This window comes from Cervus elaphus, chromosome 27 (genome assembly GCF_910594005.1).
Source record: "Cervus elaphus chromosome 27, mCerEla1.1, whole genome shotgun sequence".
In the NCBI taxonomy this organism is placed as follows: domain Eukaryota; kingdom Metazoa; phylum Chordata; class Mammalia; order Artiodactyla; family Cervidae; genus Cervus; species Cervus elaphus.
Window position 1 is genome coordinate 51,222,713 of NC_057841.1, and position 22,588 is coordinate 51,245,300.

The 22,588-nt window shown below is 53.3% G+C and overlaps 1 protein-coding gene across 2 annotated transcripts in view; it reads right to left on the minus strand.

The window, feature by feature from the left end:
* Positions 1 to 1,774: 1,774 nt before the first annotated feature.
* Positions 1,775 to 22,588, minus strand: part of SMAD7 (SMAD family member 7) — a 29,973-nt gene continuing 9,159 nt past the window's right edge. The window contains exons 3-4 of one of the 2 annotated variants that reach the window (XM_043889095.1): positions 22,413 to 22,484; positions 1,775 to 3,785 (exon numbers count right to left, since the gene is read on the minus strand). In XM_043889095.1, the coding sequence (XP_043745030.1) occupies positions 3,247 to 3,785; positions 22,413 to 22,484 (611 nt within the window). In that variant the 3' untranslated portion in view covers positions 1,775 to 3,246. Of the gene's footprint in view, positions 3,786 to 22,412; positions 22,488 to 22,588 lie in introns of both variants that reach the window. The other variant, XM_043889094.1, reaches the window with a different exon arrangement.

A 22,588-nucleotide genomic window follows, 5' to 3' on the forward strand; every position in this document is an offset into this window, starting at 1 on the left:
TGCCACAGCTCCTTCCTCTGGACTCAGAGGCCTTGCCCATGCAGCTCACCCGGCCCACAGCAAGGGGCCCACCTCCGCCTGCTTTGAGACACCCCAAATAACATCTCTACAGAATATAGACTAAAAAGTAGGGCCAGAATTGGGCCCTGCCCCCCACCCCAAGCTCTTCCTCACCAGGTGAACTTGGACAAGTCCTTTAACCTCAGAGCCTTCAGTTTTGCAGGGGGTCCTAGTGAGGATTAAATAATTCTCTTAAATGCTTAACATCATGCCTGGCAACCAGCTAAGCATTCAATAAATGGTAGCTATTATTATTATTAAAGAGCTTCCCGGCATGCTGATGCAAGTTAAGAGCAAACAAAAATGCCTTTGACAGCTCCCTAATGTAACACCTTCCACCCCACCCCTCCTCCACCACTACCACCCGGGAGTTAATTAGAGCCCTCCTTGGGTGTTTTCCAGACATGGGATTTTACACTTATTCCAGGTTGCAGAACAAGAATAAACGGAGGCAGGTTTCAGTTCAACTGATAAAGAGCTGCCATGAGTGGTGGTGAGTTCCCCATCACCTCATGGAACAAGCTGGCCCGATGACCATCTGGCTTCCCTGGTGACTCAGACGGTAAAAAATCTGCCTGCAATGCTGGAGACCCGGGTTCGATCCTTGGGTCGGAAAGATCCCCTGGAGAAGGGACTGGCTACCCACTCCAGTATTCTTGCCTGGAGAAACCCACTGGATAGAGAAGCCTGGTGGGTTACAGTCCATGAGGTCGCAAAGAATCTGACATGTCTGAGTTATTAAGCACGCACACACACATCTCTCGCTGCACAATTGTAGAATTCCCTTGAATTAAAGTAGCAGTGCCAGTAGGCTGTAACGCTTTGCATCATTTGGCAAAATGAAAAATTGGCCATCCTACTTTGGGCCCCCAAAAACTTTTTTCTGAAATTGTATCAGTTTGTGATATCCAAAATCTTAAGGTTCAAGACTCTCAGAGACATGAAAACAGCCTTGCTTGGTGCCTGATTTGGACCTATTTCTCGTGCGAGAGGCCTTGACTCCAAAATGTAGCTCAGCTCTAGCAGTGGAAATCCCAGGGGCAGTCCTGAAGGGGCAGTTTACCAGCAGATGCCACTACGGCTAAGCTGGGCCAGGCCGAGGGATTAGAGATCTGGAAGAGTGTTCACAGAGGCACTCCTTCCAGCCAACTCCAGCTCCCCAAGTGCCCAGTACAGAACTTGGCAGACCTTGGAGAGACCTCCGCCCACCACCAACACTCAGCCCCCGCCTCATCTCTACCCCAGGGCCTCAGCCCTCAGGGAATCTGTCCTGGAACCCAGGGTGGCAGTGACCTTCCTCTGGGAAAGTTGCAGTATTCTCAGGATTTAATGTAAATCGAGGAGTTAACAAGCCCAAGTGCTTGGGGCTTTACCTCGTTTCTCAGGGCAAGCTGATCCCCATCATTTGAGATGACATCCCCTTTTCTCAACTCTTCAGGCTTTGAAAAATCAGCTGCCTTTGCAACTCAGGGCTCCCCAAGGTTGACCCATTACAAATTGAGGACACCCACCAGCTATACCCTAGGGTGACTGCCTAAGGATCTGAGGAAGACCAAGCAGTTTTGGATGTCTCTCCCTTCTCTGGTTCCCCCGACCAAGCTTCCTCCCCCACCAAACTCTGGGAGACCCCCAAGTGTCCTGCATTCTGATGGCTGCATCCTACCCTCCTCCCGTCAGAAGAAAAAGGAGCTGGAGGACAACATGGAATCAAGTATACATTTTAAAAATTGTTTAATGGAACATAAACTCCTTTAGAAAAACATTCAGCCAGGTGATAACACCCATAGAAAAAAACACCAATCTTGTGTTTATCTTTTTTAATTTGGCATTTGTTATTTGCATTTATATTAAAGCAAAGTGCATCTTTTCTTTATTTTGTTTATACACATTGCACAATACATAAATAATGATGCTTATAAAACGTCTTTATATTTACAAGTAATAATATATTTATATATAACATAAAATACATTTTTCTTTAATAAATCTCAGGTTTTGTTTTTTTTCAGGAGTCCTTTCTCTCTCAAAGCACTACAATGCTAAATTTCCAATGAGAATGCTTCTCTTGTTCATTTAAACCTTTGTAGTTAGAAAAATAGCTTATGTTAAAGTCTAAACATGCTCATTGAGCTAAGAGCAGTGTCAACGTATCATACGAGTGTATGAGTTGTAGAAGAAATGAAAAGGGTTAGGTGTCAGCTCAGGATGGTACCTTGGGTTAAGATGGACCGAATCCTTCTTGGTGGGAAGGGGTGGGGGGTGGGGGGCTGCTCCCCTCGCTGGTCTAACAGCAGAGCTCAACACACAGGCTGCGGAGGGGAGGAAAGTGCTGAGCTGGCTTTGTGAGTCCAGGAAAAACCTGATGTAACCAGGGCAGGGGAGAGGCGGAGGGGCCTGAGAGGGCGCTTGGGTGAGCAATACTGTGAGGGGGCTGCCCCGGCAGCCCTTGGGAAGCCCATCTCAGAGACGTCCAGGAGCAAATGGCCAAGACAGACAGCTATGAAGATGGCAGTGGGGTGGCCAGAGGGGAGCGGGGCAGCATGGGGAAACGGGTTCTGGTCCGGCCTCTGGCGGGGCGACTTAACCGAGAAGCCTGCGGACAGGCCAACGTCCAAGAAGGGGAGAGACGGGGTGGGGGCTTCCCCAGACTCTGGGGACAGAGCCTTCTGCTGGGGCACCCGCTGCCCCACTGAGCGTGTCCAAAGGGCAAAAGAGACACAAACCTCTCAGCGGGAAACACAGCACACCACTTCCCCTTGTCTACATGCACGCATGCACTCATGTGCGCGTGTGCGCGTACACACACACACACACACACACACACACACACACACACAAGGGCAGTGATGACCCCAAAGGTGGGGCCTGCTCCCCATTTACATGGTGTTCGGTGGTACTGATTTTTTGCTTCCCCTTTTTTGTATCGAAGTGTTCTGCCAACCATACCACTCTCCCCCACCTCCAAACCCCAACAATTCTTTTCATAAGCTATTTCTCAAAGAACAAAACAGAACATAAACAAGGACGACGAGAAGAAGGAGGGTGGGCGGTGGGGGGGGGGGGGGTGGGTGGGAAATAATGACCAAAGAGTTTGCATGAAAAGCAAGCACTCAGGAGGGAAATATTAGCAGCAAAGTAGTTTGGACTGGGCCCGCTCGGCTCCCGCTCTGTCCTCTCCCCACGTGGCTACCGGCTGTTGAAGATGACCTCCAGCCAGCACGGGCAGCTGCTAATGAACTGGCGAGTGTAGCACTGGCCCCAGCCCTTCACGAAGCTGATCTGCACGGTGAAGCCAGTCCACGGCTGCTGCATGAACTCGTGGTCGTTGGGCCGCTGCAGGCTGTACGCCTTCTCGTAGTCAAAAGCCTTGATGGAGAAACCGGGGAACACTTTGTGTACCAACAGCGTCCTGGAGTCCGGATTGTCCAGTGTGGCCGACTTGATGAAGATGGGGTAACTGCTGCGGTTGTACACCCACACGCCGTCCACTTCCCGCGTGAGCTGGATGCCACAGCCGATTTTGCTCCGTACTTTCTGCACCAGCTGACTCTTGTTGTCCGAATTGAGCTGTCCGAGGCAAAAGCCATTCCCCTGAGGTAGATCATAGAAGATGTCCAGGGAGGGCTCCTGGACACAGTAGAGCCTCCCCACTCTCGTCTTCTCCTCCCAGTATGCCACCACGCACCAGTGTGACCGATCCCCAGGCTCCAGAAGAAGTTGGGAATCTGGAAGACAAAAGGCGCACATGGTCAGTGGTGATGGAGACTGGCCTTTTCCTCTTCCTCCCGAAACCAAGACACATACACACATACCCCCACAATTGGTCTGTCTCTTGGTGCAAGACAGAAGGAGGTATGAGGTGGCTGGCTGTGATGCAGGCTGGACACTCCTCCTATGGGGAGTCTGGAAAGCTTGACCCAGTGATGGAAAAGCCTTGCCTCTAAGCATGGGGCTCGGCTGGGGAGTCTCTTCCCTCCATTCCCCCCGACTCTACCAAGAACACAGGACGTGTGCCCACCTGGCCAAAGGCAAAGCCCCATCCTTGCAGAGCTCAGAAGCCAAGACCACTCAGTAACTTGGCTGGCCCTGGTTTTAGGGCTAGAGAAGGTGTTACACACGGATGGTCCAGAATTTCAGTTCTTTTAAACGGGATGGAAACTTGAAGGCCAGTGGCTCCAGCCTCAAGTCATCCTCATGAGAAAACCTAGACTCAGAAAGCTTTTTTCCCCCTCAGGCTCCAGAGACGAAAGAGCCAGACCTGGACCCCAGAACCTGCTAGACAGTCTCTGAGCTTGTCACCCAGTTCCAGATCAGTGCTTTGGTCATAAGGGATCACTGTCCAGAAAAACCTTAATGGAGGTGGTTTGGGGTAAAAAAACAAAACAAAATTAAAAAAAAAAAAAAAACACCTGTTTTCTTAATAGAAAAGCAACTCTCGGCGTGCCCATCAGCAGCAGATCTGTATACAAAGGGTGGGTTCATGTCTCAACGCCAAATCACCGCATGCACCCTGGTGTCAGAGCCCAGACAGAAGACAGCACGTCTACAGTGGGTTCGGCCACGCTTGCAGGCCCTTCTCTTTCCCCCTCCCTCCCAGAAGCAACTCAACCCTGTGCCCTGCCCCCTCCCGTAGCCCTCCTCCCCTGGAGGCCCCACCCCTGCCTTCCTAGACTGTGCTTCTACCCACAGGCAGCAGGGGAGACTGGGGTGATTCTGGTAAGGTGATTTTTCCTGAACAGGCGCTGGGGGTGGGGGTGGGGGTCTTTAAAAGGGGGATCCAGGGAAGGGAAGGGGGGCCTCCAGCGGCTGGCATTCCAACTCCTCCTTCCTCCTTAAGCTGGAGCCGGCGGGGCAGGCCTCAGACTGGGAACCATAAATCTCCCCCAGCCCGGCCAGGCTGCAGGAACGCTGTGGTTTGTGGTGGCAGGGCGGAGACCGGAAGTCTTGTATTTGTTAACAAAAATGGGGAAAGGCCGGGCAGGCGGCCTCCTCCTCCTGTCCTCCCTGCAGTCCTTGCCTCTCACTTACTGGGGTGGGGGGCTTGGGACACCACGGTTGGGGGTGGTGTGAGACATCTCTGGTTGGTTTGGGCCTCTTTGACTGTGGAAGCCCTGGGTTTTAGGGCCTGGGTGATGCTGGGGTCGCAGCACAGAGGCCAGGGCTGGAGCAGGGATGGGGCCCGGTGTCCTGCTGCCCCGGCAGGCTGGGTAACCAGCGCAGCGCAGTACACCAACTCCTTCCAACGTTCACAGGCATGTCAGGACCTGGGAACCAGTCAGCTCCATTAACTTTTTTTTTTTTTTTAAAAAGCAGCAGCCTGCTTGCATGCTGTCCCGTGAATAAGCCTGTACAAATGTGTTTGGTGACCCCCTGGGACAGCCTGAGCAGTGGTCCCCAAGACGCCCCACCTGGCCTTCTCAAAGGCCCGCCCCACCAGCTACACAAAATGGGGAGACTAAGGGTCCAGCCTCCCCGCAACCCCCACCCCTAAAATCAACACCAGAAACCTGGCCTGTCCACCCCCACCCTCACAGGCCTTTCTGAACTACAAGCATGAGAGAGGCTGTGTGCCTGAATGTGAACGCGCTTCAACTGTGTGTTGTGAGTGTGTGTTTGCGTGCACACACGGGAACATATGGAAAAACAAGAGAGGGACAAGGGCTCCGAGCAGAAGGTGAGTCATCAGGCATTAACTTGTTTCTGCAAAGTATCCATCAACTGCTAATAAACTCGTGAGCGCTGGCAATCTTTGAACCCTCTTGCCGAGGGAGTTGGGCTCTGACGGCTGCTACACCAAAGACCCAGAACAGCCACGTAAATAAAAACTCTCTGGCGTCCAAGTTTGCCGGGGAGGAGAAGGCACTCCTCTGCAAGGCAAGGGGCGCCTGGCCTCCCTTCCTGCTTGTCGGAGCGGGGAGAGTGTTTCAAACTGTAAGAAGTGCTATTATCCCAACTCGGGACAACAAACAAACGGGCCTGGAAAGGAAGGAGTTGCTGGGAGGGAGGCTGAGGAGACCCCTGGCATGGTTCTCCTGAAACCTGGCATCCTCTCTAGCAGAGGGCTTGTTGGGGGGCGGGAGGGAGGAGGAAGAGGACAGGGGGCTAAAGATCAAGTGGCGCCTGTACCAGGCCCCCCGGGGCCAGGGGTAGGGGCCTCTTCTGCCTGCTGGGCCTCAGGGGGGCAGGGGAAGCTGGGTGGGTGGGGGCTGGGGCCTGATGTCCGGACAGTAGAGGGGATCGGGAGGGAGGGAGGGCATTCTGGTGGGTTTCTCTTTCATCTGTGCAGCCTGCCAGTCCACCCAGCAATTTGCTTCCAGACATCCCCTGCAAAGAGTCTCTTTCTGTGGAGGTGAATGGTCCAGCCCAGATAAACGGCAGTGTGCGGGTGTCCCTGGATGTGAACAAGGCCCCCTGAAAGCCCACTGAAAGTGCCCTAAGTGGGGGGTAGAAGGACCCCCACACAGCCCTCCCTTGTCACTCTGCACTCCCCTAACACCCTGATACCTCTTCTCCTTGCTGCTCCTGAACTATAGCTCTGAGCACAAAAACAAGCTCTCACGCAAACCCTTCGCCAGAGGGTACACAGCACACCTCTTAGGGGCGCAGTGCAATGCCCCAAATTGCTACTTCGGATTCCCCTCCTTAGCCCTGGACTCCCGGCATCTGGGCTCATTTCTGGGAAGTCCTCAGCAGCATCTTCAGAGAAACACAGTTCCCTGAACCAGGCCCACAGCCCACAAGCATCTCCCCACAAAGGTCTCTGCAGACTCTCAGCTCCTGGGGCTTCCCAGGTCTCGAGGTGAAGAGTCAGAAGGGCCGTGCACAGAAAAACAAGTCCCCCCACCTCGTCAGAAGGACCGAGGAAAGGTCTTCGTATCCTGGGGGCTGATACTTAACCTCCATAGGCACAACTCAGCGTCCCTTGTTAATTTCCCTCAGCTTTTATAACCTTTTCCGGTATTTTCAACAACTTCTCCCTCCTCAGAAAACTGTACAGGGGCTTGTCTTAAAACCGTATTTGTGCATTTTAAAGCATCCAAAAGAAAAGCTGTGTTGTAAAAAGCGAACTAATCAGATGCCTGCTCACAATTTTTTCTTTTTATTACAGTGCAGGGAATTTCTGGAGCAACCCCAGAAAAGTGCTGAATCGGCCTAAAATTCCTTTAAGGTTGTCCCCACCCCCCTTCCCAATTTCCCTTTAAGCATAAAAATCTACCCTTTAAGAGGAAAAGGGGGGAGGCGGTGAGGAGAAGGGGAAGGACTTTGCCTCGTGTTTGCACTTGCATTAGGGAAGACCACTTAACAAGGAGCTCCCTGCCTCGCACAAAGAGTTATTTAATTACCTTGGTCATGAATGAACAGACCAGACCCTTCTAGAAGACCAGAGGCTCATGAATGAACCTCACGCCTGGAATGGCAATGGCACAGGGTGACCAGACCTCAAGGCCACACGGTAGGTAAGAGAGGAATTTTTTATTTGAAGATGTGAGGAGATGAAGAAAAGAAAAAACTGGAGGGGCAGAGAAAAGGCCAAGTTCAATGGTACCATGTCCAGTCTCCAGCTTAGGAAGGTGACCATAACGCCAGAGAGGCAGAGCTGTTCCAAAGCACCCAGGGGGATTCTGCGAGCATCTGAAGTGAGGCCACCGCACCCGAGCTGGGTCCACACACAGAAGGGGTGCTGATGCGGGCGGGGAGGGGGGGTCTGAATTTTCACAACAAGGATGCTCTTGGGAAACTGAGACAGCAGAGTCACGGCAGCAGGCACCCACTGAGCCTGACGTGCCCACTGCCAGGGGCCGCAGGGGGCTGGAATGCTCCTCTCTGAGAGGCACTTGAGTTATAAAGAAATTAACCTCTCTTATCCAACATTCTCGTTACCCAACAGTGGGATGGGTCTGCGAGCCACCACTGCCCCCCCGCCCCATCCCGCCCCTGCAGTGGTCCAGCGGAGCAGGCAGCTGGGGATGGAACCCAGGCCGCGGAGGGCAACCCTGGGACGCAAACATGGCCACGCCTCGCCCTCAGGTCCAGGGTCCTCCCTCCTCGGGACTCCCGGCGCCACCGAGGGTTGCCTCATCCTGTCCTCCCCCTAAGCAGTCATCCCAAAGGTTAACAGCTCCCGTCAGCCTGGGTCCCCACCCTGGGCAGGAAACTGGCTGTTCTGAGAGCGGCCAGCCCACTCCAGGGACAAGGACTGAGATAATAGTGCCAACCCATCCAATCTCACCCCCAACACAATTAACGAAAAGTTTCTCACTGGTTTTCCGTTTTCGGGAAGCAAATGGCCCAAAAACTAAAGCAAACACATAAACGCTTGCCGCGCCGTCTGAGCTCAGTCTGGGTTCTGGGGTCAGCTCTAATCAGCCACGTTTACAACCTCATCCGGAACTCGAAAGATGACGTCAGAGCCGCTCCCCTAGACTCTGGGGGCAGCAAAGACAGCTCTGGGGGTTAGCACAAGCTCCCCATGAAGGCTGAAACTAATTCAGGTTAACTCTCAGGTACCTGGCAAACCCTGAGTCCAGACCCATCACCACCACCCCAAGCTCTTACATCAAAGGGATCAAGAATGAATTCTGGCTGGAAGAAGGCAGAAGGAAAAAGTTGGATTTTTTTTTTTCTTCCCAGAGCTCGGCAATGAGGTTCTCCACTGAGGTGGCTGGACTTGGGGATGGGCAGGGGGTCCCAACGGCTCTCCTTCAAGGGCCAGGGAGCTTCTTCAGATCCCTGGGCCCAACCTCCCAGCTATGGAGTCAGACATCTCCCTTCAAATCTGCCTCCCAAGCTTCCCTAAAAGCGGAGCTCCCAGTAGTGGCCTCACTGGTGTTATGACAATTTGCTAGAAGTCAGGAGAGGTCAGGGCCTGGCCAGCAGCCACACTGGAGGTGCTCAACTCTTAGGGGGCGTATCATCTCGGAGGTTTTCCAAGTGCTCAGAAAATGCGGACCACACCTCACCCCACCCCCACCTCACCCCAAATGGGAGAAGGGTTCTGGGGTGACAATTTACACCTAGTGAGCAGCTACTATGTAGAGCCCTGCTGGAAAGGGGCTCACAGAGAGGGGACCCCGCGAGGCTGCATGGTGTTAGCATCCCGATGTTAAGGGAGGGGGAAGGAGGCAGGTGGAGGCACCCATCACCTGGGTTCAAGGCCAGAACACGGCCTTGTGTGAGCTGTGGGTGGGCAGCCACCTCAGGCCTCTAAAGCCACACCAGTCCTCTCCAAACGCCAGAGGGAAAAACAAGTGTCCTTCAGAGCCCACTTTGTTAACGCTATGCCTACTCTGTTCCCAAGTGCGGGGTCCGGCTCCCTCGCACCAAGAAGCCAGGAGTGAAAAGACTTCTTTGCCTACAAGTCGTTGCTCTGTGACCTTGGTCAAGCGGCTTTGCCCCGTCAAGAGTCACAGTCTGACCTGCCCACAGCTAACAAGAAGGTGGGTGAGGGCCCCCCTGTTGGCTCTGCTGGGCTCCGTCTCCACTCGGGGAGATTCAGTATTAAACAACACCGGTTCCATTTATTTTTACTACCTTCCTGAGAGTTAAGAAAATCACTTTGAGGAGTGGGGCACATTTTTGCATTTCATTTGCAACAATAAAACAAAAACAAAACAAAATCGGAAGGAAAAAGAGATGGGAGTCAGATTTGGCCTTGTCCATCTCTAACCCAATTTTTTTTTTTTCTAAGAGTTACAAACTTGAGTTCTTCCTGCCTCTCATCACTCATGGCCCCCAGGAAGAAGTGAGTCCTCAGGGGAGGGTGGCCTGTATCACTGTTTTATTTTCAATGCCCACCAGGCTTGGTGCCCTGAAGTTTTTCACTCATCGTCACCCTCCGTCCTCCTGCAAACTCCCCGAGCTTACACACTTGGCAGATCCTGCTAGTCTCGAAGATTCGTGACTGTGCCTTAAAAATTGTGATGAGTAATCAGTTACTAGAGCTAAAATGTACTTCCTTGCTCCCCCACGATGGGCCCCAACCCCACCCCCCAGAGCCCCTCGGATGGCCCAAGTCAGAGGCCCCGCAGCCCAGGGGTCCCTCCTAAGAGCAGTGTTTTGCCATCAGAGGATATAATTGAGGGTAGCGCCGGGCAGGGGCGGGAAGCCACACATATCAAAAGCTCCCATCTGTCTCGCCAGCCGGCTGACTCGGCTTCCTGTGCCCCAGCCTTCAGCCATGCAAATTATAGCGTGTACCCGGCTGCCTGCCTTCTGAGGAGGCCAGCTCTGCTGGGCTCCCAGAGGCCTCAGAGGAAGGGTGTGGACTCCCAGCCCGGCCAACTCCATTCATAATATTTACAGTAAATGGGCCTCCCTGGCTGTTGGTTAGTGTGCATCCAGCCTCATCCTGCAAGTCTGAATTTCAAGTCTCTTCCACCCCACGGTGCAACGCCCAAGTCCCCACCATCACCCCCCTCCCCACATAACTCAGCAGCTCCCTTCAGAAAGGGTGGTCACACACTTGCACACACAGAGCCCCCCAGACCTGCACAATTGTCACCTGCTCACTGACCTGCTCCCCTAGGGGGAGGATCCTGGCCACTTCCAGGAAGACACAAAAAGGAGGGGAATATCCCACAACTCTTACCCACCCCTATCCCCACCTGCAGCGGGTCCTGAAATCGCCCCCAAATTCAGCAGGAATATTCTCAACTGGGGGTGCGCAGCCACTTGCAAATGTGAATCCAACAAAAAAAGAACCTCCTCTTAAACCACCAGAAAGCCCTGCATTTTCTTCTTGTTACACACCACTTCTAAGTTTGCTGGCTAACACGTTCAAGAATCTTAACAAACACAGATGCAGAATAAGCCAATTTTCTGAAAGGACGCGACCCCCAGAGGTGTAGGGCAGTTTTTTGGTCTGATTCTGCATGTCTGGAGGCTCTGCTGGAGCTGCTTTTGCTGTGGTCCTTGATTTAATAAAGCCTGGGGAGCCCGCAGTGACCCTCCAGGCTCCCTGCAAGGTATTCCAACCCCAGATGCTGGCCCTGCCCCCACCCTGTCCCCCACCCTGCTCCAGCTCAACTCTCAATTTTTTTTTTTTCTACAGGGTAGAGAAACCGTCCGAAGATGTGGAAAAATCCAGCGAGAAACAAAAGTCCTTTTCATCCCTCCCCTCCCCCAGCTCCCCTTGTTCCATAACAATTATGAAAACTGTTGGACGGGATGGCATTTTGAACATTTACTGCATTCCGGCCAATAAATTCCAACGCTGGATCTGATGGAAAAGCCTTCCTCTCCGGCCAGCTCCCTGGCTCCCCGCCCCCTGCTCACTCCCAGCACTCATTCCTTCTTTCTTTACAACCCAACAGCAGGGCCAGGCCAGGGCCGCACTGTACTTGCAGGGAAAAACAACAGTTCGACAGAGAGGAGACAGTGTGCAGACAGGAAAAGTTAATCATTACTTCTGTCTGCCTCCGTAATCTAATCTCCCTGGCTTTGACACACTCACTGCTCAGCGATCTCAGCCCTTTCACCCCCAAAGCACCCAGGACACCTCCCAGGCCTGAGCCCCCCACCCCAACCCCTCGCAAGCCCTCCCACCCTTAGTCTCCAGTCCCCCCACCCTGGACCACCCTTCTCAAGGCCCCCCGCGGCTCTGTGCTGTGCACCCCACATTTCAGAGGACTCCGGGACTCGCATAAATATAGGTCCCAGTCTGGCTTGGATGACTGCAGAGCCAGGCCACCCCTCCTCCTCGACTGCACCCCTCACTCCACCCCCCACCACCCCTGCCCCAGAACTCAGCCTCAAGCCCACCTGGTTGCTCCAAGTGATCTGTGATCCATCTATGCAGACACACAAGTCAGGACGACCCTGCCTCCAAAAACCCTACACAGAAAGACCACATGCCCAGCAATTCCACTTCTCGGGGAAAAGGCCCAGCTTCTCCTAATCCTCTCCGGGTTCACCCTGCCTTCTTGAGTACACGGGATTCCACAGTGGGGGGTGCTGGGGGGAAGGACCCCAGGAAATACCTGCAAATATTGGTATGCATATGCATTTGTTTGGGGAAGATGATCCTTCTGCTTCCACTCATTCTTGAAAGAGTCTGCAAACCAAAAAAACCTGAAGAACTGCAATCTTTTTCTTCAAAGGAAGAGGCCATTAGCTGCCCACCACCTCAGCAACAGGGGTCTCATTCTCACACACCTTCCAATCCAAGAACCAAAAATCACAGATCACAGGATGCAACTCGGTGCTGCAAGGGGCGTGGAGACCAGGTCCACTGGCTTATTTTGTAGAGGAAAAAACTACGGTCCAGGACAAAAATGGCTCCGCAAAGGCCATGCAGCCAGCTGGTGGCTGTGCCTCCAACCTCAGCCCAGAGGATGGAAACCTGGAGGGTGGGCACTTTACCTCCCACTGTAATCTCTCCAAACCCCATCCCGGGCATCTGACTGGGATGAGGGATGGGGGGCTTCTGAATCTCTGAAAGACCCCCAGTGCCAGGTCTCTTCCCCAGGAAACACCCCCAGCGGGGCTTTGACTCTGATCCCACTGAGCTGGAGTTGGGGCCCATCTATTTTTAAGAACTGTACTGTGCACCCAGATCACAGGAAGAACGCATCTCTTGCTTTTCCCTCTGGGTTACTGATTAATGAGGGGGAGGGGCCGTGCTGGCTGGGAGGCTGCCCTGGGGCTGGCAAGGTCCCCAGGCACTTTCTGAGCAGAGCAGTTCTTCCTGGCCCTCTCGAGCCCCAGAAGCTCGCTGAGCCTACCGGAGGAGGAGACCTGCCAACTTCAGAGACCGACCGCAAGGTGGGAAAGGGTGATGAAGATTTAAACTCCAGCTGGCAAAGGCAGAAAGGCGAGTTTACTGACAGCACAGTCCTTTCTGGGCTTAGTACTTTTTTGTTCCTGTTAACCCCAAGTTAAAAAGTTAAAAAACAGCAACACAGAAATGAGTAAACAGGAGAGCCAGCAGTCCAGGCTTGGTGATCGAGTCTAAAAGATAGAAACTCTCCATTTTGTAAGAGGGAAACTGGAGTTGAAATCCACCCTTCCCTTGCTGTCCAGGATCAAACCCCAGGCCAAAACAGCTCTTCCGACTTGACACAGGAGCAAGAACGAATGAATGAAACCAGTGAACTCCCAAGAAGCCATCAGTCGGCCTCGGGAACAGCCAGGGCAGGATGCGTGCGAACATGAAACCCCTTGGTAACTAGGTGTTAGATTACCCCGTGGAAACCCACCCGCAGGTGGGCCAGAGCCTCTCAAACCATCTGGGAACTCAAAAATGGACTTGACCATCAGATTTTAAATTAAAAACCAAGTGTTGCATCCCCAGATGGTCTTCATGAGAATCAAGCCCACCAGAGTTAGAAAACTCAAACTCCCGGGCTTTGGAAATGTCCCACCTCCCCTGTGGCTGTGAAGGCATAAATGCTACCATTCCAGATGTCCCCTGCCCCTATTGCATGCTCAGCTGTGCTCCCAGGTACAGCCAGGGTCTGGACTACAATCCTACCTCCTGCTATTACAGGCTGTTATCTCACCGTCAACAAGATGAGCGGGCAGCAGGGACAGACCCAGGAACAGGGGAGACAGACCTCTGTTTATCAACAAGCTTTGCTTTATCTCGGCTCTCAACAGACTACACAACCAAAGCACAGCCCCAGGCCCGCCCCTGCACCTCAGCTGTGTCTTACAACACCACCTCACCCCACAGCTCGGAAGCTGCCAAATTCTGTTCCAAGGACCCTCCACCTCACTGACCCCCTAACACCTTCAGACGAACCGTTACCCTCTGCAGAGAGTCCAAGAACGGCAGAGCCTGGCACACAGTAGGTGCTCAATAAATCACCGCTCAGTGATTGGACCAAACCAGTTGGTCCCCCACTGACCACCCCCACCACCACCCCAGCTTACAACTAGCAGGAAGCGGCCCGTGTGAACCCACCTATTTGGGAGGGTGCCTTCCAGGCAGGGGTCAGCCAGAAAGGCTGAGGCAGGAAGAGAGCCCCTGTCCTCAGCTCCTTCCCAGCCAGCTGCGGCTGATCCCGCGAGGTGTTTCCAAGCCAGGCGCTGGCCAGGCAACCTCCGTGGGCTCACCACCTGCCCACAGCCTTCTGCCTTGGCATCCTGCTCCATCTGGACACGTGACCCTCACCAAGTGTCCCACAGTGCTCTTACACACCCCCAGGGCCGTTGTTGTGTTATGAAAACAAAACAAGCCCACTAAGAAAAAAAAAAAAGCTGAGGGGGGAAAGGAGCAAGCCAGCCACACACAAACCTCTTTCTTCCTGGTCTCCATCCTAAAGATGGCTCCTTGGCAGCCCGGGTCAGGGTGCTGTCCCATGTCCCGCCCCCGTCAGAGAACAATGACTCTGTCAAAGCGGGGGCTTAGAAACCCAGAGATGAGTAAAATGACAACTGTTTTCACACTCGGCACAACCCCACCTTCTCCACCGCGGGGCTGCACAAGCCCTCTTTCTGGGGGAAGCTACTGGGTGACTCAGGGCCACAATACCCCATGACCCAGGGCAAAGCGCAGCTCCCGGGCACAGCTACACCAGGGGAACTGTCGTCTGCCACCTCTTCTCACCAGAACCCCAGCACTAGACACTCAGGAAGCTAAGGCAGGGACTCCCTGAGCAAAATGAGGCTCCGAGCTTGTAAATAAAGACAGCCCCAGCCTTCCAGGTGTCAGGCACCATGGTCAAGCGAAGCCCACGCTGGGGTGAAAAGGCTATGGGCATCAGTAGATTCCTACCTATCCCCTGCCCCCCAAAATATATTTGTGTGTGTGTGTGTGTGTTTCTTTTTTTTTTCTTTTTTGCAAGTTAAAACTGAGCTAATGACACCGGGTGGGGCTCAGCATCGAAGAAGACTGTGCAGCCAAACCAAAATTCGCTTCCAGCCAAGAGCTGCTCAGCCTCACCACTTGGGGAAGGAAGCTGAAAAAGTCATGAAAGATTCTTTAGTAAACCGGGAAATAGGGCTGCAGTTAACATTTCAACTGAAGGTGACCCTTCTAGTAAAAAAAAATTTTTTTTTAAAATAATAAAAATCACATAAAGTTCTCAAACAGTCTCTTTCTTAAATGAAAATGGCCTAAAGGTTCTCTGGAGAGTGGAAGGAAAAGAAGGGGCTAGGAAAGAAACAAAACAAAACAGAACCCGGCTGGCCTCCTTGCAGCCACTACCTTCCATGAACCACTTTTCTCTGGAGTTCTTCTCATAAAAGGAATGATGCAATTTCCTGTCTTGTCCCAATATTTCCTGTTCACTTCCAAGGTGAAAGTTATCACCCTGGTTTAAACAACTGCCCTAAACTCCATAGAAAGTTCCTATTTCCGTACAGTGCCCCATCCCAGTCACAAAGATCTCCCCATCTTAGAATATAAACCATGATCACTGTCTACACCTCTGAGCCGGCTTTAAGAGAAAGCCTCGTTTCTCTCTATGGCAGCTGCTCAATCTACAGCCCCAGCTCTCCCAGAAAGTGGGCTAGGGTGCAGATCCCCACGGGGAGAAGCGGAAGGGGGCTGGGGGCAGCACCCCGCCATGAGCCAACATGTTTAGGTAGAGCAGCCGCCACCAAGGGAATGTTGCTTTCTTGGTGTGTTAGCCACTAAATTGAGAACTGTGCCTCAGCAGTTAATAATATCTTCCCGCTGAAAATAGCCCGGAGAGGAAGCCTGTCTGTGACAGTAGGCACACAGCCAGACTGGGCTAGCCATTCAGTACTGCGCGAGGAGCGATGGCTGGGCCAGTGGTGACCTCCCAGTGGTCACACTGTACAGTATCCTTTCACAGGGCTCCTGCAAAGCAGGGCTCCCGCGAGCCACTAGCCTCCCCTGCAGCCCTACGGCCTCGGCGGAGGCGTCACATGGACCAGAGGCTCGAGCAGCAGGCCCAGAGGAGGGGTCCAGATTGCCCAGCGGGGGTCAGGAAGACCTCAGGCTTTGGGAGATAGCCCCTGCAGGGCTGCTTACCAGACCCTGGGCCGCCCAGAGGGAAAGAGCGTCTGGGGCAGAGAAAAAAGAAGGGGACTTCCTTCCCCTGCTGAAAGGTCAGCCGTGGAAAATGAGCCACAGGGAACTTTCCTGTCTCTCCTTTCTGCCACCAGCATGGAAAAGGAAAGGTTGAAAAATCACAGAGACAGGCCCTTGATCAATCTCCCCTACTCCCTGCACCCCACACCCCGACCCTGCGAGACCTCAGAGATGCATTGGAAATAAGTGTCTACCTCCAATAGCTCCCAGTGTTTTATCCTCCAGAGCCAGTGTTTCTTAGGCACTAAATACCTGCATGTATATAAAGCCACCGCAGATCACTATTTTTTACGATTGTGGCAAGATTCACATCACATAACATTTACCATTAATGACAATGACAGCACCCGCAGAGCTGAGCATCATCACTACCGAGTTCCAGAACACCTTCAGCATCCTGAAAGGAAACCCTGACTCAGGGTCACTTTTACGATGTCCTTCACTACAAGTAAAGCCACCAGGAGGCAGGGGCAGAGTTAATACATCTTGTCAAATTTCTTGCGGTTGTTTAGTTGCTAAATCAGGACCGACTCTTTGTGACCCCATGGACTGTAGCCCGCCAGACTCCTCTGTCCATGGGATTTTCCAGGCAAGAATACTAGAGTGGTTGCCATTTCCTTCTCCAGGGGTTCTTCCGGACCCAGCGATTGAGCCTACGTCTCCTGCATTGGCAGGCAGATCCTGTACCGCTGAGCCACCAGGGAAACCCCCTACCACCGAGCAAATGTCTTAGCTGAGAAGAGGCTCAACAAGCAAGATACTCGAATTCTTCACCATAGGAGCACAGACAATCTGTGCACAGCCACCAAGAGAGGCCACCAGGGTTAGTCCCCATGGGAACAGAGATCCTTTTACCCCCTACATCAGAGGCTCCCCAACTTGTCTGCACCTTGAAATCACCCGGGAAGCCTCAAAAAACACTTGTTGCTGGGATTGTACCAGCAGACTGTGAGGTGAAAGATCCCAGGGGTCCTAACATGCAGGCAGTACTGGAGACCCCTGCCTGTGTCTTTTTTTCTCCCACTGGGTTAAGACACCGGCTGTGAAGGGAGCGTCAATGCGAGCACTGGATGCAGGAGCAGCGTCTCGGGACAGTAACAGCAGCAAGGAAGAAGCCCAGGGAGCCAAACTGGGTCATGAATCCTTTGACATTTCTTGAGGTCCAGAGGCCGACAGCTGGGCTCTGCTAAGGCAAAGCCTACCTGGGGAGGGGGAGTTAGTGTCCCAGACTGTGGCCAAGAGATACACCGGAACCTGACCCTCACCTGACCCCCTCTCCCTCCACGGGCTGGCCAGGTTCCGTCTGGGTGACAGGATGCATGAGGCAGCGGCCCATCTCGTCTGGCCGGCAGGGCAGCCCGTTTGCTCCAGAGACTTTAAACGCTGTCACCCTGCATTTAACTCCTGCCTGACTGTCTCATTCTTTCCAGGACAAAGGGAGTTTAACAGTGAGCCCTCCCCCAGGGTTGAGTGCATGACCTCAAGCCTTGCAGAAGAGGCCAAGAGTCTGAGCTGCTGTCTGTGACTGGTCTTCACTGGGTGTGCACCAGGTGAGCTGGCCTGGGCCTGAGTCATCAGGTTGGCACTAGGGGACATGTGGGTCCCCAGAGATCCAGACTGTCACTCCTCACAGGGGCGTGAAGGAAAGGGAGTGGGTACATAAGGGGCTTGCTCATGGTCACATGGGCTGCTCCATTTGACAACCCCAAAGCCCATGCTCTTGGCCACTTGGATGAACGCCACCCACCCCCACCCCACTCCCCAAGGCATTAGAGACACCAGAGAAACCACAAGTTGCCTGTTCCCAGGCACAGGAAGGAGACACTGAAACACACACACACACAGGCACCCAGGCCAAATTCCCAGTTTGCCATCACTGTTCCCAACCAGACAACAAATGCAGCTGAATAACGTTCCTTAAAAACAGGATGGAACAGTTTTGCCTGAGCTTCTTGGTTTGGGCCCAAGTTGACGGTGGATGGAGCCAGGACCACGTTTCCATATTATACAGGTGTTCTTGAAGACTCTCCTCTGTGGCTCTCAGAGACGCCAGCAGCCATCAAAGAAGAGGAAAGAACCGTTCCTGGAATGGATGCTGGCCTAAGGGCACTCCCATCACCCAGAACTAGAAGCGATACATGGATCTGAAGATCTTGGCAAAGGAGTGGGCCTCCCCTGGGCTGGTAGAACCCTGTCTCCAATGAGCGTGGCTTTGCCCAGGCAAGAGAGGGCTCGCTCAGCCACCTCCCCCAGACACATCTGTACAAGGTCTCCACTGCCTCCCACCTCCCTCCTCCAAGTCAAAGTTGCTCAGTTGTGTCAGACTTTTTGCGACCCCATGGACTATACAGTCCATGGAATTCTCCAGGCCAGAATACTGGAGTGGGTAGCCTTTCCCTTCTCCAGGGGAATCTTTCCAACCCAGGGATTGAACACAGGTCTCCCACATTGCAGGCAGATTCTTTACCAGCTGAGCCACAAGGGAAGCCCAAGATTACTGGAGTGGGTAGCCTATCCCTTCTCCAGTGGATCTTCCTGACCCAGGAATCGAACCAGGAGTATTCTGCATTGCAGGCAGATTCTTTACCAACTGAGCTATCAGGGAAGCCCTCCTCGAAAGTGGCACCATTTTTGAAATTTTGCTTGCTTGCTAAGATGTTTCAGTCATGTCCAACTCTCTGTGACCCCATGGGCTGTAGCCTGCCAGGTTCCTCAGTCCATGGGATTCTCCAAGCAAGAATACTGGAGTGGGTTGCCATTTCCTCCTCCAGGAATCAAACCAGCATCTCTTACACCTCTTGCATTGGCAGGTGGGTTCTTTTACCACGAGTGCCACCTGGGAAGCCCCATTTTGAAGTTTAAATGATGATGAATGACACTGGCCTCCAATCCCTGCCCTTCACCAGGGAGGCCCAACCTGCTTTAGACATCAATATATGAAGGGTCTTCAGCTGAACAACCTAGAACTCAGAAGTGAGGCGGTATTCCTTCAACACCCCCACCTCCCCTCCCCAAATCAGGACAGCAGACAAGCTGAATGAAAGCTCCCCCGCCCCTCCCAAACTGCAGATGGAGGCTGCAAAGATGACAGTTTCAAACGCATGCTTTCAATTACCAGTGATACAGAGAAAGCTCTGCAAGTAAATCCTCTCCATTTCCACCACCAAGCTGAACCCAGAAGCTTCCCATCGATGTCAGACCTCTCCAAGGTGGGGACACCTAGTCCAGGATGCATGCCAACAACAGGGTTTGTTCTACACGTCTTTCAAGAAGTACCACACCTACGATTGCGATTCAGAACCAGTCCATAAACACTCCCCAGGCCCCAAGCACACATCCTCAAGGAGAAGCTGTCTGTCGTTCACCGACGCCCGTGTGAGAGGGACCCAGGCCTACCCCGAGCCTGCCCACGGGCATCTGCCCGCTCATGTGTGTGTGCACGGGATCGTCTATCTGTACGTCTGCAGCCCGCACACACGCGTGCATGCGCGCACACGCACGCACACACACACACACAACCAGGCACCGAGCAATCCATCTGTCTCGAAGAGCCGGCTGTCAGAAATGAAAGTACAATCTCCTGGAACCGAGTCACAGCCTTCTAAAAATGTGTGCCGTTTTCCCAGACTGAGGAAACTTGCAGGGGTGGGGTCTGTTTCGCTGAGTCCCAGAGGCCCGGGCCTGTGTCTCACCGGCCAGCCCTGCGCTGCGCGGCTGGAATTCCAACCTGCAGCCAGCGGGCTGGCTCCCAGCACTCCTGCCCGCCCACTCCCCTTCCTCGCAGGAAAGGGAAGGGCCAGCCTTGGAGTCACCCCGGCATCTCAGGAGGGGCGTGCCTTCGAGCATACCCCCCACCCCCACCTCCGAGGCACCACGTTTTCACACCACTGTTTTTCCTTTCCCTTCTTCCCCTGCCAAGAGAATCAAGCCCTGGCTCCCGCTGCCGACCTTCCTCCCGCCCTAAACTGAGCCCCATTCATTAAGCCTGCTCTCAGCCAGGGCAGGACAGGAAGGAAAACAGCACATGGGGGCCTGTGAAGGAGACACTCAGAGAGGTGATTTCCAGGGGGAGGTGGGGGCAGGGGCGTGTGGGCGCTTTTCCTGCACCCCACCTTGATGCCCACTTGGCCTGGCCCTCAGCACGGCAGGCACGCCCCCTCCAGCCTTCTTCCCCTGCCTCATTCAGCCAACGCACCCCCTCACCCCGCAACTGGCCTCATCCTGGCCACCCCACCCCTACCACCCCCCATGGAAAGATCAACTTCTTGGAAAGGAGGTTTGGGCATTCTCCATTTGCAAAACCCTCCACCTTGGACCTGGGCCACTACAATCATCTTTTGCAGGGGAGAGTGGGGGGCGGGAGAGGGCATTCTCACTGCAGAGATGGGAGCCCTGGGTTTTCTCAGCACCCATTGCCTCCCCTCCAGATACCCCCAAACCACTGGCAACAACCCAAGAAACAGTTTCTTCAATTTCCCCCCACAGCACATTATTAATAAACCGCTCCAACTCTGAAAGAAGAAAGGGCTCAAACTTTGAAGCCTTGGGAATTAGTAAATCAAGAGCTAAAATTCAAAACAAATGCTCTTTCATGTGGAGCCCCCCCCATCACTTTTTTTTCTTTTTGCAGTTCCCTTGAACCATGCTAGCCCTTCAGAGACAAGCACTCCTTCCTAGCAGCTCCTCATTCATCGAAATGGCTGCAGTTACTATGGGGGCTGGGGGCTGGGGGGTTCATCATTGCTTTACCCCCAGTTTCTTCCCAGGACTAGAAAAACTCTCAGAAGCCCACCCATCTCAGAAGGGGCTGCACTGTGACACTGTTTGGCTCTGGGGCCGGGAAAGGAGGCTGGTGGCCCAGGCTGGTGCCGTCACTTCCTCCAGCAGAGGAGACAGACAAGATGTTATCAAGAAGACAAACCTTCTGAAAAGACCCCTTTCAAAAGCTACCACTTCCCTTGCTTATTTCATGTGGTTCGGAGGGGCTGGGACTCCTCCTGCACATTCAGGATTTAAAAAATAAAACCGTCTAACAACATCCTCAGCGCGCGACTTTGCCCAGACCCTTTCCTCCTCCTTGGCCTTCTTTCTTTCCGGAACCCTCTTAGCCTTAGAAAGCAGAAGAGATGCAACTCATACATCCCTGTATGTTCTCCCCTCCTCCACCCCCACGGTCCACGCTCATCCTCACGCTCCCTAGCCCCCTGCCCTCTCTGGGTTCCTCTTTTTTCCTGCTCCGCTCTCATTAGGAGCTTTGAATAAACAATACCCTCTGTCTCAGATAACAACCAGAGTACATACTGCACTGAAATCAAAACAAACAAGGGTCTCCCTGAAGACATTCTCGGCAAGATCAATTCCTGCAGCGGGAACTGGCTGGGAGGAACCGAGACTGACACCTGACCAGTGAGAAGTCCCCTCTCAGAAGCGTTTTACAGCTTCCATCTGGGCTGCCACGATCCCACCTACGCAGATGTCCCAAAGGCAAATGCCCAGAACCCTACTGGATTCTCTTTTCTCCCCCAGGTTACTTTCCCTCTTGTTTTAGCTAGTTGTTAGAAAATCCTGTGATGGCACGCATACTGGGGTGGGAAAAGCAGGTGGAAACAGGACATCTTTAGAACAAAATGGAAATGTCTCCCACTTACATTGCTAATGAGCATCTCCAAGTTTATCACTCTCTTCTCCTGTCTCTCAGGGATAAGGATGCTCGGGCTACCCAGTGCCCCTCACCCAATTCCATAACCCTCCAACCAGGGCAAATTCCAGGCCCCTTGCTCACACCCGTGGGCCCTGAGGGACACCTTCCCTGCTGGCTCACAGTGTCAGCTCCTACTGTCTGCAGTGACCCATCCATCCACCCCCAACATGCACTATAGACGCCGGCCGGAAGCTCGACCTGGAGGCAGGATGGGCAGGGAAGCCCCGAGGTCGTCTTCTCTAAACGCCCATCCTACACCCGGGATCTGTCCTCTACAAGTTTCCAAACGATGGATCCCCTCCTTTCAAGGCACCTGATGCACTGAGAGAGCAAGAGAAGAGCTTAAACCCAAGAACTAAGAACACCAGAGTCACCAAGCGGAAGCCCCTCCAGCCGGGAGCTGCTTAACAACAACCAAGAAACAGAGCCCACACCCTTGAGGCCCCCATTTCCACATCTATGGAGTGGCCCAGGACCTTGAGCTGAAGGGCGACGGGAGTCAGCGAAGATACATCCAGTTTAATGCACATAAAAGCGCGGATTAACTCCAGACCAGCTGTGGTGGCAGAAGGCCACCTCCGGTCCTCCAAAATCTCCAATCATTTCAAGAGGCCTTGGAATCCCCGGGAAAATAAGAGAAAAGCGTCTCACCTGAAAGCCCCCCAGGGGCCAGATAATTCGTTCCCCCTGTTTCAGCGGAGGAAGGCACAGCATCTGGACAGTCTGCTGTGGATTTGAGAAGAAGAGAGAAATAAATACACAAATAAATAAATAAGTACACCAAGATTAATTTTTAAGCACATTCTAAGCAGCATTAAAGAGAAACC